At 37.1% G+C, this 18,261-nt stretch overlaps 1 protein-coding gene and 1 pseudogene across 10 annotated transcripts in view; both read left to right on the top strand.

The window, feature by feature from the left end:
* Akr1c2 (aldo-keto reductase family 1, member C2) overlaps positions 1 to 15,501 on the top strand; it is a 48,260-nt gene extending 32,759 nt beyond the window's left edge. For 3 of the 10 annotated variants that reach the window (XM_087590212.1, XM_087590210.1, XM_087590213.1), the window contains 8 exons: positions 1,816 to 1,983; positions 2,863 to 2,979; positions 3,696 to 3,773; positions 3,995 to 4,117; positions 8,209 to 8,318; positions 8,589 to 8,754; positions 12,053 to 12,135; positions 15,217 to 15,501. In XM_087590212.1, the coding sequence (XP_087446338.1) occupies positions 1,816 to 1,983; positions 2,863 to 2,979; positions 3,696 to 3,773; positions 3,995 to 4,117; positions 8,209 to 8,318; positions 8,589 to 8,754; positions 12,053 to 12,135; positions 15,217 to 15,259 (888 nt within the window). In that variant the 3' untranslated portion in view covers positions 15,260 to 15,501. 10 annotated transcript variants of the gene reach the window in all.
* A 1,987-nt stretch (positions 15,502 to 17,488) lies between these two features.
* On the top strand, positions 17,489 to 17,901 carry LOC148000263 (serine/arginine-rich splicing factor 3 pseudogene; annotated as a pseudogene).
* Positions 17,902 to 18,261: the final 360 nt, after the last annotated feature.

Below are 18,261 nucleotides of genomic sequence, written 5' to 3'. Positions count from 1 at the left end.
TTTCCTTTCCCTCTGCCTTTCCAATGCTGTTGTAATGGAATTTGGTGGAAGAACTAAATTAATTAACTATTCTTGATGCAAGAGACACAGCTAGAAATAAAACTGTGACAATGGCCTAGCAAAAACCAGGAACTTAGCGGTGACATTTAGACATAACTGATCTGTGTTCAAACATGTTGGATTTAACAGGCAAAGGGGCAAACAATTCTTTGCAGGGAAAGTGTGGAACTGTCGGTTTCACTTTCCTGGAATGAGAATAGCTTTCTGGTAATGGGCTTAGCCTTACTGAGGATGTGTGTGTGTCTAAGGACTGTTTCCTATAATGTTGAATTCATTCTTATAGCCTATAAATTTATTCTTTTAAATTTTATTTGTTTTCTCTCTTCTCTTATTTTCCCATCCTTCCTCCTTTTCACCTCCTTCCTTTCTCCTTCCTTTTCCCCCCTCTCTTTGTGTTCAAATGCATGATGCATTCTTGCTATGGTATCATTGTAGAGGACAGAGCTCAACAGACTTTGGGCATTTTTCTTCCCTAGTATGGATCTCAGGAATTGGAAAGGGTCATTAGGATTTTTGATAAGTGCTCAACTTTTTGAGTCCTCCCAATGGACTGGGGTGTTGTTAAAAGTGCCCAGAGTACATTAATGAAGAACAAAGACAAGAATTCTCTAAACTGTGGAAGAAAAGTAAAATGACGGGCAGGAGAAAATTGGAAGCACTTAAAGAATCCAAAAGAAGGTAAGAATGGTCTCCAGAGGAGGTAGCAGGATGTGGTATCATATGTGTAAAAAGAACACTAGTTTTCTATGTGGATGGCAACTGTACTGCCTTGAAAAACACAAGGACTCCCATAGACATACTTCAATTTGGAGACAGGATTTGTGGACTGGTTAAGTCAAGTGCTTTATGTAACTAACTGGGAATAAAGGTCTTACAGTAGAAACTACACAGCATTCATTTAAACCTCATAGAACACTTTGTGAATTCACTGTTCAGGCAACTTGGTGTGCTCTATCTGCCTTTCTTGTAGGAAAACTCACAGAAGATCCATTGTATAAGAATGTGTAAGAATTAACTTTTTAGGAAGAAACAAAAGGTAGAATTTAAACTTCTTCAACCAGGTAGTGCAGATATAACTTGATGCCAGAGATAGCGACTCATGTTTATGTCATACTGTGAGAATGGCTATAAGCCCAGCCACTCAATGATTCATGGTCAAGTGAACACAGGTTATGTGTTTTAAACTGTATATTCATAGCTAAGGCTAGAAAGTGGAAAGGGAGGATTATTAGGAACAGACTAACAGATTAGGGAAGTTATTTTCTTAAATTAGTTGTTTTGAAACTGAAGGGTCCATTAGATTTTCACAAATGCCAGTTGTATAGAGAGGTAGGGATGGCCATTTGTATTCGGAAATCACCAAAGAGTTTTCCTCTTGGAACTTTGAGCTAAATTGTAGGGTCTTGGATTATAAACTCATTCCCTTAAACAGCATTCAATTTTTATGTCAAATGGAGCATATTTTCTTGTGTAAATTTCTGTTTAATATTCTTATGATTCCCTATAGCAACTCCAGATCTTAGGTGCTATAGAACATCTCTTATGACAATGACTAACCCGAAATGGCCAAAAACGAAAGGTTCTCAGATTGCCTTAACTCTGGTTACCTCATAGACCAAAATCTTAATGTTAGCTGGAACTTTTACTTTGAAAGACAGAAGAAAGATGATACCAGAAAAGGTCACATTTTGTGCCCCAAAACATTCTGAATCATGAATACCCATTTATAAATGCTACCTTTCTGTTGCTCTTTAGTTACCCAAGAGTAAAGCTAAGGAGGTCACCAAAATAGCTATAGATGCTGGTTTCCATCATTTTGATTCTGCTTTTGTCTACAATACCGAAGATCATGTAGGAGAGGCCATCCGAGAGAAGATTGCCAATGGCACTACAAGGAGAGAAGATATATTTTACACATCAAAGGTACTACTTACATAATTTACCCCTGAATGAACAATGATATTTGAAGAGATGCTCATATGATTAGATCATTAATTATTAGTGAATTGTACTTTCTTATCTATCATTTCCTCATATGCTTTGTGCATTCGGTATAGTGTTGAGTAACAGAGAATGGCTTTCTCATTATTGCTGTCATTAGATTCATGAATTTTTTGACTCTCATTTCAACATCTTAGTTCATAGCAATATGTTGTAAACTGGACTAAGGGAAAGAGTAGTCTTGCTTATCTCCTGGATGGCTTTTTAATAGTTCTTACCACTCTGAAGATTTTAGATAACTTTGTTAATATGAGAACATAAAATAAGACTTTCAATTTTAAGTAGGATACAACTAATCCTATTTGTATTATGTGTAATATACAACAAAACGTTGGAAATATTTTCCCATAGTTACATGAATTAAATAATACATAAGACAGAGAGTAACAGAGATAGGAATCCAAGATTGACATTTGACCTTCATATGTGCATACTGCATAAGAAAAACATCACACACATATGCAGACACTCATGCAACTAACTCTTCCATAGTGAGTTACCTGGGTAAAAGCACTAGACCCTTCCTTTGCATTTTCAACCCAGGGAAATATAATTGACAAAGAAGATTATTATTATTACTCAATTAAAATGTTGTGTATTGAGTAATTTCAAAGATTAATTCACAGTAGAGATTTGCATGGCTAGGTCAGTTTAAAGGTCATTTGAGTGGAAGTAGAGTATTCCGCCTATAAATATCTTCAACTTCAAATCAGTAGAAAAAAATGTCTTTGTATTAGATAAAGCAAATGATTAAATTATTAGAATTCATTAATTCAATCTGGATTTCATCTTCAACTGTAGCTTTGGTGTACGAGCCTTCACCCAGAACTGGTGAGATCTTCCTTGGAATGTTCACTGAAGAAACTTCAGTTGGACTATGTGGACCTGTATCTCATACATTTTCCGATGGCCTTGAAAGTATGTTGCTTGAATTTCCAGAAATATTTCCTGTAGAGTATAGTTTGGAATTATGACAACTTAGTGATGTGGTACCTACAGCTTCTATTCATCTAAAATACAAATCCTCCTGAGGCTCAGGAATCACAGTAAAGGAGAGGAAAGAATGATATTTATGGTCCAGGAGAGTAGAAAGTTTGCTGTGAGATTACATATTCTAGAGATGTCAGAGAAGCTATACCCATGAAATTTCACCAATGTGCTGATAAGAGAAGATATGAACAAGGACCAGTAGACATGTTAAGGTGGAAGGGGGAAAGTCTAATGGTGAATAATGTTCGACAACAAACAAACAAACAAACAAACAAACAAAATCTCTCTATAGGCAATTAAGGAATGCTGAAAGCAAGTTAGATACTCTTCCCAGGGAAGAGACCTCATATTGGTTATCCACCAAGTTTTTCAGCTATACACGATCATAAGAGTCAACAAGCACATTACATAATGACCCAGAGATGCAGTGTTTATAAAAACATATAATACACGTAAGAAAATAGACTCCTACCACTGAAGGCTGTTTCATAAAACTCAAATATATTATAAATATTATTACATTAAATATGACCCATCTATCATATGGAGGCTTAGCTCTCAGCGCTCCCTTTACCTACAAGCATTTCTATTGGTTGGAAAAGGCATTTGTTGAGAGGTTATTTTAACATTTGCTTCTATTCTAGCCAGGAGATGAAAATTTTCCAGTAGATGAACATGGAAAGTTACTATTTGACACAGTAGATCTCTGTGCTACCTGGGAGGTGAGTACTAGAATTAGATAGGCCAGGGGTAGTGCATACAGAGAAAAGTCAGGACCCAATTTTATTTATGAGAGTAGAGTGTACCTTCTGTCCTAAGAACTGAAGCTATTTCCAAGGACTCTTTAGTGTAAGATCTGAAGTCACATTCATGGCTTTAATATAGTAAAAATCTAATAAGTATTCAATCTAGAAAGTATTTTGTGACTATTTTTTCTTCCCAGGCCATGGAGAAGTGTAAGGATGCAGGACTGGCCAAGTCCATCGGGGTGTCCAACTTTAACCGCAGGCAGCTGGAGAAGATCCTGAACAAGCCGGGGCTCAAATACAAGCCTGTGTGCAACCAGGTGGGGATCCTCAGCCTCTTCTTTTTCATTTGCCATGAATCATTTCTTGGCGTTGGTTGATAGATATTCTTCTAGCATTCATCTTAGATTTGTGGGAAAGTACAATCCAATAGCAGAGTGTTATTGATAGGGCCTTTATGATATCTGATTGTGGGTTGATTGATAGTCGTAGAGGAAAATATTTGTTAATCCTTTTCTTGATAGACTGTAGAGAGGTAAGAATGATCAAGGTAGACCATAGTCTATAATCACATTCCAAAGGGGAAGGTGAACTTATACTCAATGTATTAAGATTGGGCAATGATTAACAGGGAGAGGGAGCTATTAAGGAACAATACCCAGGAAGGATTGAGAAAGTTCGAGATTACCAGGAAACAAGGATTCTGTGGCAATAACATGTGGCAGGATTCTGTAAGGCTCATTTGCTTTGTTGATTATGGGCCACAACTTAAGCAACATTAAAATTAAATGAAGCAGACTACAATTCTCATCCAGGTGAGAGGAAAGAAGTTTATTTTTTTGTTGTGATATTATTTTGAGCTTGTAAAATTAAATACTCAGAAGCATTGAACAACACTTCAGTTGACTTTGTTCCTGATCATATTTCAATACACTCTCCTGATTCATGGAGTCAAATGAGTTTTAAAATAATTTCTTTGTATTCCGGCTCCATTCTTTTAGGTATTTATAATGACTTTCAGTAGACAAGTAAAAGTCAGATATGGGAAGTGGTGGTATATGCTAAAACTTCTCCTAGGGATGAGGATACATATTCTTTTATGGTTGTATTTGTACTATGGAAATGTACAATTTATAGCATCCTATTCTATATGGTTTTTAATCTTATATATGTGCTTATAGTGTATATATAATGTGTATAGATGTATATGTGGAGGTCTAAGGTTGATGTCATATGTATCTTTCTGGGACTTGTTCTAAGAAGCATGGTCTCTTATTCAAACCCATTTTGAATAAGGTTAGTTTTACTGGGTTGCTTCTTGGATCCTGTGTTTCTTCCACGAATGTATAGAAATATGGGCAGACTGCACTTCAGATCATAGATTTATGTAGGTTCTTGGAGTCTGAACTCCAGGCCTATGTCTTGTGTAGTAATTACTCTAACTACTGAGCAATCTCTCCACCCCACCTTCTGCTATGAATTAATCAATTCACAATTAAATTTCCATGTCTGCCAAATGATCTGAGGTAGTTCTTCTCTCGCTGAGGTAAAATTGTTATTCACACTTCTTTTCCAAATATTTTCCCATACTTTACCTTTTCATCTTCATCCCCCCTTTTCGAAAAGACATCTAAGAAGAACATTTAAAATTCTGCAGATTCAGGTATTTATGCTTTAATGAAAAAATATTTTCTACCACTCCAAGCTTGTATAATTATATGTTAAGTTTGAATGGCTCATTACACCAATTTTAAGCATTTTCCAGAAAAAATTCTTTTCATGTTCTGATATTCACATGGGAATCAATAAAGTATCACATACTGATATATTGTCCAACTGTTAGTGATGTGCCATTTGACTGTGAAGTAATGCTGGTCTAAGATGCTTTCGTTTTGTTAGCATGTTTTCCTCCATTGAAATTATGGTGACCTCTGCTCAACATATTTACAAAATAGGGATTCATACTTTATGATTAACTTTCACATAATATTTGAGATCTATCAAAAATTTTGACTGAGTTAGTCATTTTGTTGACGCTTGACAATATTTTTTTTACCTTAACGTGTCACTTCTTTCTTTTTTCTTTTCTTTATCTTTATTAACTTGGGTATTTCTTATTTATATTTCAATTGCTATTCCCCTTCCCGGTTTCCAGGCCAACATCCCTCTAACCCCTACCCTCTCCTTCTCTATGGGTGTTCCCCTATCTATCCTCCACCCATTACCGCCCTCCCCCCAACAATCACATTCACTGGGAGTTCAGTCTTGGCAGGAGCAAGGGTTTCCCCTTCCACTGGTGCTCTTACTAGGATATTCATTGCTACCAAAGAGGTGGAGCGCTGGGTCAGTCCATGTATAGTCTCTGGGTAGTGGCTTAGTCCCTGGAAGCTCTGGTTGCTTGGCATTGTTGTTCATATGGGGTCTCAAGCCCCTTCAAGCTCTTTCAGTCCTTTCTCTATTCCTTCAACGGGGGTCCCGTTCTCAGTTCAGTGGTTTGTTGCTGGCATTAGCCTATGTATTTGCTGTATTCTGGCTTTGTCTCTCAGGAGAGATCTACATCCGGTTGCACTTCTTTGTCAGCCTGCACTTCTTTGCTTCATCCATCTTATCTAATTGCGTGGCTGTATATGTATGGGCCACATGGGGGTAGGCTCTGAATGGGTTTTCTTTCTGCCTCTGTTCTCAACTTTGCCTCCCTATTCCCTCCCAAGGGTATTCTTGTTCTCCATTTAAAGAAGGAGTGAAGCGTTCGCATTTTGGTCATCCTTCTTGAGTTTCATGTGTTCTGTGCATCTAGGGTAATTCGAGTATTTGGGCTAATAGCCACTTATCAGTGAGTGCATACCATGTGTGTTTTTCTGTGATTGGGTTACCTCACTCATGGTGATATTTTCGAGTTCCATACATTTGCCTATGAATTTCATAAAGTCATTGTTTTTGATAGCTGGGTAATATTCCATTGTGTAGATGTACCACATTTTCTATATCCATTCCTCTGTTGAAGGGCATCTGGGTTCTTTCCAGCTTCTGGCTATTATAAATAAGGCTGCTATGAGCATAGTGGATCATCTGTCTTTGTTATATGTTGGGGCATCTTTTGGGAATATTCCCAAGAAAGGTATGAAGCTTGACATTATTAATTCTCCCATTTTTTCTGAGTTGTTTCTGATTTGATTGTATACCGCATAAAATTTACATAGTAAGTAAAGTTTATAACCTGCGGTCAATGTCTCAAAAAAGGAATTCCTATAGCAACGACAATTGATAATGACATATATATTTCTTTTACCTTTTCTATGTTCAATTATCCCTTTTGTGTGCATATTATAATAAAATTATTGATTTTGAATTACTTCACTTATTTGAATTGATATTTTTCTTTTCAGTTCTTGCTAAAAATATGTCCCAACCCATCTGGCTGTTTCAGTCTATAGATTTTTCTCTATTAGTGTTTGATCAAGTTCATGCTATTTAATAGTCAAAACTTAGTAAATTCATTCTCTGTTCCACATCTAGAACCTGTTATGACTCCTCATACAGGAAAAGGCTATTTGCATGTAAGGTTTAATGCAAATCTGGGTCATCTCAAAATTATTATTTTTTTAAAAAACTGTTCCCTAGAACATAGACATTATTATTTTTTTAAATCTGGAGAATTGAATGGGAATAGGTGAGAATGAATAGATTCAAAGTACAGGATATATCACTCAGCCTCCAAAATTCTGAAATTACAACCATCAATATGGTTTCTATATGCTCAGCCCAGGGAATGGCAATATTAGAAGGTGTGGCCTTGTTGGAGTATCTGTGTTACTGTGAGTGTGGGCTTTAAGACCCTTATCCTAGCTCTCTGGGAGCTGGTTTTCTGAAGCTAGCAGCCTTCAGATGAAGATGAAGCACTCTCATCTTCTCATGCACCATGCCTGCCTAGATGCTGCTATGTTCCCACTTTCATGATAATGGACTGAATCACTGAACCTACAAGCCAGCTCCAATGAAATGTTGTCTTTATAAGAATTGCCTTGGTCATGGTGTTTGTTCAAGCATGACAACCCTAAGACAAATATCCAATATTTTCTTTTAAACACTTAAAGATTGTATGTGTTTTTTTGAAAGTTCAAATATATTCTATAGTCAAAGCCCCTCCCTCATCCTTTATTTTATTCTTCCCAACCCACCCTCAACCCCCTTCTACTGCTCAGGAACCTCTATTTTCATTTCATTGTTAATGATTTACTGCAATTAATTAAAGTTTTTCATTAGAATGAGTAGGGGTACTTAAGTCTTGCTGTTGTTATATTTAGTTCACACTTTGTTGCATAGGCTTTTAAAATTCAGTTTATTGTATTTTAATATGTTCTTTATATTAATGTGCAATTTCACATAATATACTCTCTTCATTCATCTTTAGGTAGAATGCCATCTTTATCTCAACCAAATGAAACTGCTGGATTTCTGCAAGACAAATGGCATTATACTGGTTGCCTATGGAGTTCTGGGAACACAACGATATAACGGATGGTAACAAGTTTATTACAATTAATCACAAATTAATAGTCATTTTTAGCATATCTTTAGTCTTGCAATTCAAAGTCTATATTCAAGTGATTTTCAAGTCGAGAGAATTTGCATTTTGGAAAAAATAAAAGATGATAATGATGTTGCACATGTCCAGGTACACACTTGGGGAACCCTGTTCCCTATGGACACCTTAGTGGTTATTTCCACCTTAGTGGAAATTCTTTCTATGCTATAGCTTGAAAAATTTAGCCTCCTTCCATTTCATTTCAGGGTAGACCAGAACTCCCCTGTTCTCTTGAATGAACCAGTTCTTAGTTCCATGGCAAAAAAATACAATCAAACTCCAGCCTTGATTGCCCTTCGCCATCAGTTGCAGCGTGGGATTGTGGTACTTAACACCAGTCTCAAAGAAGAGCGGATCAAAGAGAACATGAAGGTGATGAGTGAGACTGTGGGCTTCAAAATTGTTCATGTCAATTCACCATATGGACTTCTTTGGCAAAGCAGGAGCCTTGCATGAGCTGAGTTCTCCTACTTTACTTTCCCATGCTTACGTGTTTTATATACACCTGAATATTTATGTCCTATTCTGTGGTAGCACCATGTTTTTGCTACAATGGTGATTAGAATTGGACTGAACGTAGATTTTAGTCTCAGCATTGCATTGGCAGTGCACTTAGTAACCCTATGTGAGTGAAGCAATGCTTTGTATTTGGAAATGAGGCACTGGACTAGATAATTTTCAGTCTACAAATTATTTTGTACTTTTTTAGATTTATTTATTTAGTTATTTATTTATATCCCCAAAGATTCCCCATCCTGTGCTTGACAGACTCCTTTGTAAATGATGGGTCTGGGGGTGCCTGGAAGAGAATGGGGGACAAGGGATGCGAAGAAGGACACCAAGACAAGAGTCTGATCAAGGCGAAAACTTTATTTTTCCCCAAGGCTGAATTTATACCATAACATGGGTAAAGAGGGAGGAGGGATGTAAGAAACATTTACACAGACCAAGGACACAATATTCAGATAGTCAGGGAGTTGGCTGTTGTTGACAGGTTGTCAGAAAAGTCACAGGTTTGTCATATCTATTAGTCAGCAGGATGTTGGTCTTTCAGAAAGGTTACAGATCATCACATTCTTGACGTCAGATGTATTTCTCAGCAAGGTCACAGCTTTATCATATTATTATGTTTTATATTAGTCTTCTGCAGCTGGATGGGGATTTTCCAAGAACCCAGTCATACTTAGTTGTAACCATAATAATGATAATAATGGAGGGCTCCAAGGGCATCACTCCCAACACTCCTTCACCCCATCCTCCCTTTTCTTCACCTCTGAAAAGGGTGGGCCCCCTGAGTGTCACCCAACCTTGATGCATCAAGTCTCTGTAGGATAGCTGCTCCCTCTCTTGCTGAGTTAAGGCAAGGCAGCCCTCTGCTACATATACGCATGTACCAGCGGCCTTCATCCATCCTGTGTATGCTCTTTGGTTGGTGACCCAGTCTCTGAGAGCTCCCAGGGGTCAAGTTTAGTTGACACTGTTGGTCTTCCTTTGAGGTTCCCATTCCCTTCAGGGCCTTCAATCCTTTCTCTAACACTCCCTAACGGGTTCCTGACATCTGTCCAGTGTTTGGCTATGCGTATCTGGTTCTGTTTCAGCCAGCTGTTGGGTAGAACCTCTCAGAGAACAGTTATGCTAGGCTCCTGTCTAATGGAATATCATAAACAGTGTCAGGGATTGGTGCTTGCCCATGGGATGGGTTTCAAGTTGGGTCAGTTATTGGTTGACCATTTCTTCAATCCCTGCTCTATCTTTGTCCTTGTCTTTCTTTTGGACAGAACAAATTTTAGGTCAAAATTTTATGGGCGAGTTGTTGTCCTTAACCCTCTACTAGAAAGCTTACGTGGCTATACAAGGTGGTCTGTTTAGGTTCCATGTCCCCATTATTAGGCATCTCAGTTAAGGTTCCCCCCATTTGACTCCTGGGAGTTTCTCCAATCCCAGGTCTCAGGGACTTCCTAAAGATAACCCTACCCTTTATCTTTGGCAGCTGCAGATTTTCATTCATTCTTGTGCCCCTCTGGCCCTCTCTTCTGTCTCTTCCTTCTTCCCTATTTCCCTATCTCTCCCGTCTCCCACCCAGGTTTCTCCCTTCCCTCTGCCTCCCATGACTATTTCTTTTTTGCCCCTTCTAAGTGGGATTTAAACATCCACTCTTGGACCTTCCTTATTTTTTAACTTCTTTGGGTCTGTGGGGTGTATCATGAGTATTCTGTACTTTATGGCTTAAATCCACTTATCAGTCAGTTTATACCATACATATTCTTTGGGATCTGAGTCATCTGACTCAGGATGATACTTTCTAGTTGTATCCATTTTCCTGCAAAATTCATGATGTCTTTGTCTTTAATAGCTAAGTAATATTCTATTTTTTAAATGAACCACATTTTATATACATTATTTAGTTGAGGGACATCTGGATTGTTTGTAGTTTTTTGAAATTACAAATAAATCCACTATAAACATAGTGGAGTACTTGTCCCAGTGGTGTGGCAGAACATCGTTTGAGTATATGCCCTAGAGTGGTATCACCAGGTCTTATGTGACTGTTTACAATTTTCTGAGAAAATGCTAGATTGATTTTCAGAGTAGTTGGACAAGCCCACCCGAAATGGGGGAGTGCTCCTGTTTCTTTACCTCCTCACCAGCATGTGCTGTCACCTGGGTTTTTGATCTTAGCCATTCTGGTTGGGAGGTAGAATCTCAGGGTCAGATTGATTTTCATTTTTCTGATGACTAGGGATGTTGAACATTTCTTGAAGTGATTCTCATATAATTCTAGATTCTTTTGTTGAGAATTCTCTCTTTAGTTCTGTGCCCAATCTTAAAATTGGGTTATTTGGTTTGTTGTAATCTAACTTCCTGAGTTCTTTACCTTTTGTAATTTTCATATTAGGTATTCTGCTTCTATTCTGTCTCATTTATACATAAAAAGGATAATTCTGTAATTTTTCTTGATATCCCACTTTTGTTTTAATAACTTTCAAATATTCAGGTGATTTTGCATCTGTGTCTGTCAACTAAATGGGTAAGTTGGTATATGATTGCTATTTTTATTCTTTGAATTGATTTTAAGATCAATACTAGTGACATATGGGCCCATTTATTTCAATGTGTTAGTAATTATAAATTATCCAGTTGATCAAACTTCCTAAAGTATATTAAATAAATATCCATGGAAGCCAGTTCTTAATTACTTTGAATAACATTAATATTAGTAGAATGTCGGTGTAAGTGATGCTTAAAATAACATTTTCCTATTTTGAGTGTTCTTTGATCAGACATGAAAATAAAACTATATACATGATAATTACTGAACTGTATCACACATTTAGACAATTTTGTTTCTGGTTTAGATCTTCTAAGTATCTTTTTCTTTTCTGAATGTGCCAGATTTCTTTCCTCCTCATATTTCATTCAAATCTCCCTTGTCTGTTTATTGTGGATGGATTCAATATGTGGAAGAATTTTGAATGATGCTGTCCTTGGTGTTTAATTTCTCACTTGAGTGTTTTGCTTAATCTTTGTATTTTATGAGAGCTGAGAAATTTTCAAGCATTTTGTCATGCACCCTTCTTCCTAGTTCAGTTGGTGCATTTATAATGTGCAGCTTGGCAAACATGCAGTCTAAATATGTAAATTGTAAAAATATTTTCTATCTGTGTGGTAGGTTTTTGAATTCCAGCTGAGTCCAGAAGATATGAAAGTCCTTGATGACCTGAACAGAAATTTGCGGTACATAGCTGGTGGAATGTAAGTGACTTTAATAACATGTTTACTCCATTTATTTTCAGGAGGAATGCTTGTAAAATTATCACAATAAATGCAAATCAGGTAGAGGAAATCAGAGCCTGGATCAGGAAAAGGAATTTCTGGAATTCTTTCTAGTCTGTTCTGAGTTCTGGTCTTATAGAAGCAGGGTGAGAAGACACAGGGTCATCTTTATCTGTTGTTTCCTGAAGGTTGATACTGTTTTGAGGAGCAGGCTGGATAAGTCCACAGCACTATTGAATTTTCATCTTCCCTGTGGTGGCCTGAATCTGCATGTCCTGTGAATATGCACAGCAGACATATCAAGGAGCCCATTGAAAACTTCTAATTTCAATATCGTGCCACCATGTATTTTCCTCTAGCACTTGATCTTCCTAAATATATGACCCGCAACTTTGGAGTCTATGTCATCATCTGCATATGAAATTTTTAACTGCAGTCAGGAAATCCAATGGTTTTAATAGTTTGAAAAACGACTTCTTTCCTGATGTGTTTTTTGTTTGGGAACTAAATATTGAGGTTGGAGAGCTGCTGGCTTGATGTGTTCAATAGTACATTTGGTATGGTAGATTTTCTGAAATATTAAGAGGTCAATGTAGAGTACTAAGAAATTATTGAGAAGACATTGAAGACCCAGGGATATGTTGAAAGATGGCTCAGTCCAGTAAAGCACTTGCCTTGAAAATATGATTAAAACCTGGGTGCAGTAGTGTGCTCTGGTAATCCAAGTGTCCTGAAGGTGAAAACATGTGGATCTGTTGGGCTTGCAGGTCAGCCCTTCTATGTTAACTGTGAGTACAAGGTCAGTGAAGGACCCTGCCCCAAAAAAGAGGTGAATACATTCTTGAGTATTACACCTAAATGTTCCTAGGTCCTCTGCATTCATGGGCATATGTGTCTATGTGCATATGCATCTGTAATCATGAATAAACCTTCTCACACATGTACAGGGACACACACATATTTAAAAAAATGATACTATATGGAAACTGCTGTAGAGAATTTAAAGCCCAAGAAGCTATATCATTCATTCTACATATAAGGCAATAGAATTCAAGACAAGATGTATTATGAATGAGGGAAAGCAGTGGAAAAATTAATTCAAAATAAAAAATAATATACAAAATTATAAGCATAATGCAAAATAGCATTTAATAAAAATTTCTAGTATGTTTTTATTTTTAACAGTATACAGAAATATCAATAAAGTTGTACATATTTCAAAGAGACAGAGATGTTATTTGTATTATTCTCAGGAAATAATCTTTTAACTCCTTAAAATTTGTGTGACTTGGCCTGGTGATTAACTCATTGGATGTGAGATTTTTGTTGTGAACAAATACTGTTTCTATGTCTGAATCAAAGCCACTATACTTTATTTGGCAAGTAGCTAATGAGTGATAATTTTGAAATTGAAATTAAATGGCAGTATATTAGACATTATATTTACAGCACTACTTTAGAAAATGAAGTGTTAAGTTACAAATCCACTAAACACACAAAAACTGGGCAGTGCATACTCCAAAATACTGGTATTTATGTAATATGGTATTATTCCATCTGACTCTTATTGATTTAGAAGAATTTATTTAGACTCATAATTATTTAGAGATATTTAATTGTAAATATAACATACACATTTATTTTTGTCTGATTATATGGTATTACTATGACAATGGACTTCATTATTTTCATTTAATTTTAAAATATTTTCACCTGTTTTCTTGTTATTGTATTCTTTTGTCATACACTACATCCTGATTACACTTTGCCCTCTCTATATTCCTCCCAGTTCTTCATCAGTTCCCTTCCTCTCCAGATCCATGACCTGTCTGTCTCTTATTACAAAAAAAAAAGGTTTCTAAGAGATAACAACCAATCATTTCAAAATAGGTTATAATAGGACAAAGTAAGTTATCTTTATTTTGCTTTCCAAAATAGAATGTAATAAGATAAAAATAAAACACCACACTGATGTGGGACAAGAAAACCCAACAGAAAGAAAAGAACCCTAAGAGCAGGCACAAGAGTCAGAGAACCACTCACTCATATACTTAGGATCCTTACAAAAATTCTAAGCCGAAATGAACCAGATTCTTTAATGATCTTTCTACAGTCCTTAGACTCAATGATCATAAAAACATTAATTAAATGTTAATTAAACATTAATTAAACATTAATTAAAGACTTAAGATCATAAAAACAAATGCAACTGAAAACAAAAGAAATTAAATATCAATAACTATATCTCCTCCTAATATTTTTAATTTGGTACATTTATTTATATGTACCTATGTGTATATGTATGTGTGTGGGCACATGTCATGGAGATCAGATGACTACTTGCCACAGAAGCTTCTCTTCTAATATATAGGTCCTAGGAATCAAACTCAGGTTGTCAATTGGTAGGTAGAGCCTTCCCCAACCGAGCCATCCTACCATTTTCAATTAGTCCTTGGTTTCTTGTTTAGAACAATGTTTGCTTTCCTTGAGGATTTTTAACATAAAGGATTGACAATCTTTGTATTTAAAATACATTATTTTTAAATTATTATTTAAATGCTTTTTAATTGTATGGGTTTTGTCTATATGTATGTCTGTGTACCACATGTATTCCAGGCCCCATATAGGTTAGAAGAGGGCATAGTATCCCCTATAACTGTAGTTGCAGGTCGTTGTGAGCCACCATGTAGGTGTCATGAATAGCACCTGGGTCCTCTGGAGGAGCAGCCAGTGATTTTAAAGACTGAGACATTTCTCCAGCTTTTCTTCTTTGTGTTTGTTTGTTTGTTCTTTTGTTTGTTTTTGATAGATACATGTTTGAACATTTGATTATTTTCTATTTGTTGAGTACTAGAGAAAGGAGAATAACAATAATCTGAATCAATTATCTATTGTTTTCCTTTCAAGTAGAAAGCAATGCTTTTGAAAGGAAGGAAGGAAGATTGTATGCCTTAGGGAAAGAAACTTTTATACTTTTACATGAAAATCAGCTTCATAGAAATCACTCCTGTAGACATGGAACGACCCACTGCATTATGTATGCATTCTTTGTCGTTGCAGATTTGAAGGCCACCCTAATTTTCCGTTTTTGGATGAATACTAACATCTTCAGGGAAGATGTCTCCCGAAAGACCTATGGTTGGAACACTGCTCAGCTGCTGCTGAGACTTGTCACTTGTCTACAGACTTGTCACTTCTGCTTTGTTGCAGTTGAGAACTTCCTGGAGCTACTCTTCAGCTAAGACAAAAAAAATAAATAAATAAAAATAAAAATAAAAATAAAAAATACCACTCTGAAAACAAATTAAAAAAAAAAAGACACATTCTTCAGTAGTTATCAATGGCACTGTATTGTTTAAATGCTTTGTCTTCCTCTGACACTTGATGACCCCAAATTAAGTTGGCTAGAGTCCCTGTTTACGGTATGGCAGAAGGTAACAGTCACTTTAGAAACAGCTCTTCCACAAGAATGGTAGAGCTTTGGTCCTTTGAGGATGAATGTTAGCCTTTATTTATTAGTCTAGGTTTCTTCAGCTCAAGGTTGGAAAAAGTGTACCATGTAGTAAGGAAGACTGAGGAGAGTGAACAATGAACCCTGAGCTACATTAAGCATTTCAGGCATAGAAGTTCTAACATTTATAGAATGAGATTTAACTCACAAGGGTTGTCAGAGTTGGGTGAGAGATGAATCAGCTGGCAGAGTTCATGAGATTCCAATAAGAAGCAAAACATTATTCCTGGAGATAACTTTTATTTATTTATTTATTTATTTATTTATTTATTTATTTATTTATTTATTCTTTCCTTATATACCACAGCACCACTGAAGTTTTTCCTCTCTCTACACTTTCCACTCCCGCCCCCATACCTCCTCTTCCCCAGATTCCCTCTTCCCCAGATCCACTGATCCTTCATTTCCTTTCAGAAAAGAACAGGCTTCCCAGTGACATCATCCAAACATGGTATAACATGTTAGAGTAAGACGAGGCACGGACTCTCATATCAAGTCTGGACAAGGCAACTCGGTAGGAGGGAAAGGATCTCAAAAGAGTCAGAGACACACCCCACTCCACTGTTAGGAGTCTCACCAGCACACCAAGCTACACAATCATAACATATATTCAGAGGAGCTATCTCAGATCCATACAGGCTTTCCTATTATTGCTTCAGTCTCTGTGAGCCCCTATGAGCCTTTTTTAGTTGATCATGTGGGTATGGTTCTCCAGGGCCCTCAACTCCTCTGGCTTTACAATTCTTCCTCCCCCTCTTCCACAGGGTTTCCTAACCTCCACTTAATGTTTGGCTGTGGGTCTCTGTATCTGCTCCAATCGGTTGCTGAATGAAACCTCTCTGATGATGATTATATTAGATGGTGGTCTATGAGTATAGCAGAATATCATCAGGAACAATTTCATGGCTTTTTTTTTTAAACCATAGCAGTCACGGTTTGTTCTATCTTAGGTTTCTGGGTTATCCAGCCTCTAGTTCCTGGCCATCTAGGCAGTGTCAAATGTAAGCCTTCTCTTGTGGAGTTGGTGTCAAGACAGGCCAGCCATTGGTTGGCCACTCCCACAAGTTCTGCCCCACCTTCATCTGAGCATGTCTTGCAGGCAGGACATCTTATAGGTCAAAGGATTTGTAGCTCAGTTGATGTACAAATCACACCACTGGAAGACTCGCCTGGTTAGAGAAGATGCCTGGTTCAGGCTCCATATCTCACTTTACTAGGATTCTTCTCTAGGTTCGCCCTTGTAGATTCCAGGGAGTTTCCATTCCACCAAGCTCACATATGGCTCTCCAAATGTACACAGTTCCAATTGTCTCTCTCCGTATTATGCTTCCCCAGCTCACATCTGATTCTCTGTTCTTCCCATCCCCACCCACTCCTAGTCCACCTACAAGGTTTCTATTCTATTCTATTTTCCCTTACCAGCAAGATCCATGTACATCCCTCTCAATCCCTGGTGGATTTGGATTAGATGGGATTAACTTGGAGGAATAAAGGGAAAGGAAACTGTAATCAGGATATATTATGGAAAATTTTTTAAATTCACCAGAAGGAAAAAAGTTGAAAAAAATAATTGTTCTCTATGTGGCACCTGGTGTCAGGGCTGGGGAAATCCTTTAACATCCTCATTCAGAGACTCTATACTGGAAAAACCCTGCAATCCAAATGCATGTGTTTTTGTGATCATTAAAGGACTTTCATAAAGGCCATTTCATGGATGCTGCAGGACTGAGAACATCTGTGAGAGCAGAGCCAGAGGGAAGCTGGTGGGTCTGTCAGACTGCTAGGATTTGAACTTGAGCCTTTTGAATTCAGGATCTCCAAATGCATCGTGATTCCTGTCCCTTGGACTGTAAGGTTTATTTAGGTAATCTCGGAAACAGTGGTGACAAGACTGAATTAGAACAGGTCTTTGGCTATTATGGACCACTCTGGAGTGTGTGGGTGGAGGAACACCATCTAGCTGCCACATAAAATTGGAACTGTCGAATGGTGAAAAGAGAAGTCAGAATTGTGACTCACCTCTCTCTTAGGGTTGTCCTCCTTGAGATGTTTACTGCAGGAAGAGTCCTCCACTTCCACACAGATCCCCTAGGAGATGCTTTTCCCAAAGCCTGAGCAGGCCACTTTCTAGAGACAGGATAAGATAAAGGTCTCTGTCTCCTGAGAGAAATCACAAGCCATCTCTATACTTCTTTAGATCACATCAACGATCTATGTCAAATGAAAAGAAATAAAGACTAGTTTGCAAAAGTGGTGTACAGGAAATAACTTCATTTGACAGGAGTAGGTATAGGAAATTAAAGTTTTGTTTGAGACTTCATAAGCTTGGTACGTTTTAAAAATGTTTTAGCTGTTCAAGTTTGTTTTGTTTCTTGGAACAGTGACACACAAAGCGATGTGATTCTCTGTGGTTTTAAATGGATCCTGTGAAGTATGTGATATCAAGAATTGTTACTTTACAATGCTCCCTTAAGCAAGATTGAATTTTCTTTGAATTTTAGTTTTTCATAGACTGAAATAAACCTAGGTCCTGCCCAGTTTTAAGTGTGATGTACTAATGACATCAAGCAACGGGTGGGATTGAAAATAACTGT

This window comes from Rattus norvegicus, chromosome 17 (genome assembly GCF_021556685.1).
Source record: "Rattus norvegicus strain SHRSP/BbbUtx chromosome 17, alternate assembly SHRSP_T2T, whole genome shotgun sequence".
Lineage (NCBI taxonomy): Eukaryota > Metazoa > Chordata > Mammalia > Rodentia > Muridae > Rattus > Rattus norvegicus.
This window is presented reverse-complemented; position numbering and strand designations above follow the sequence as displayed.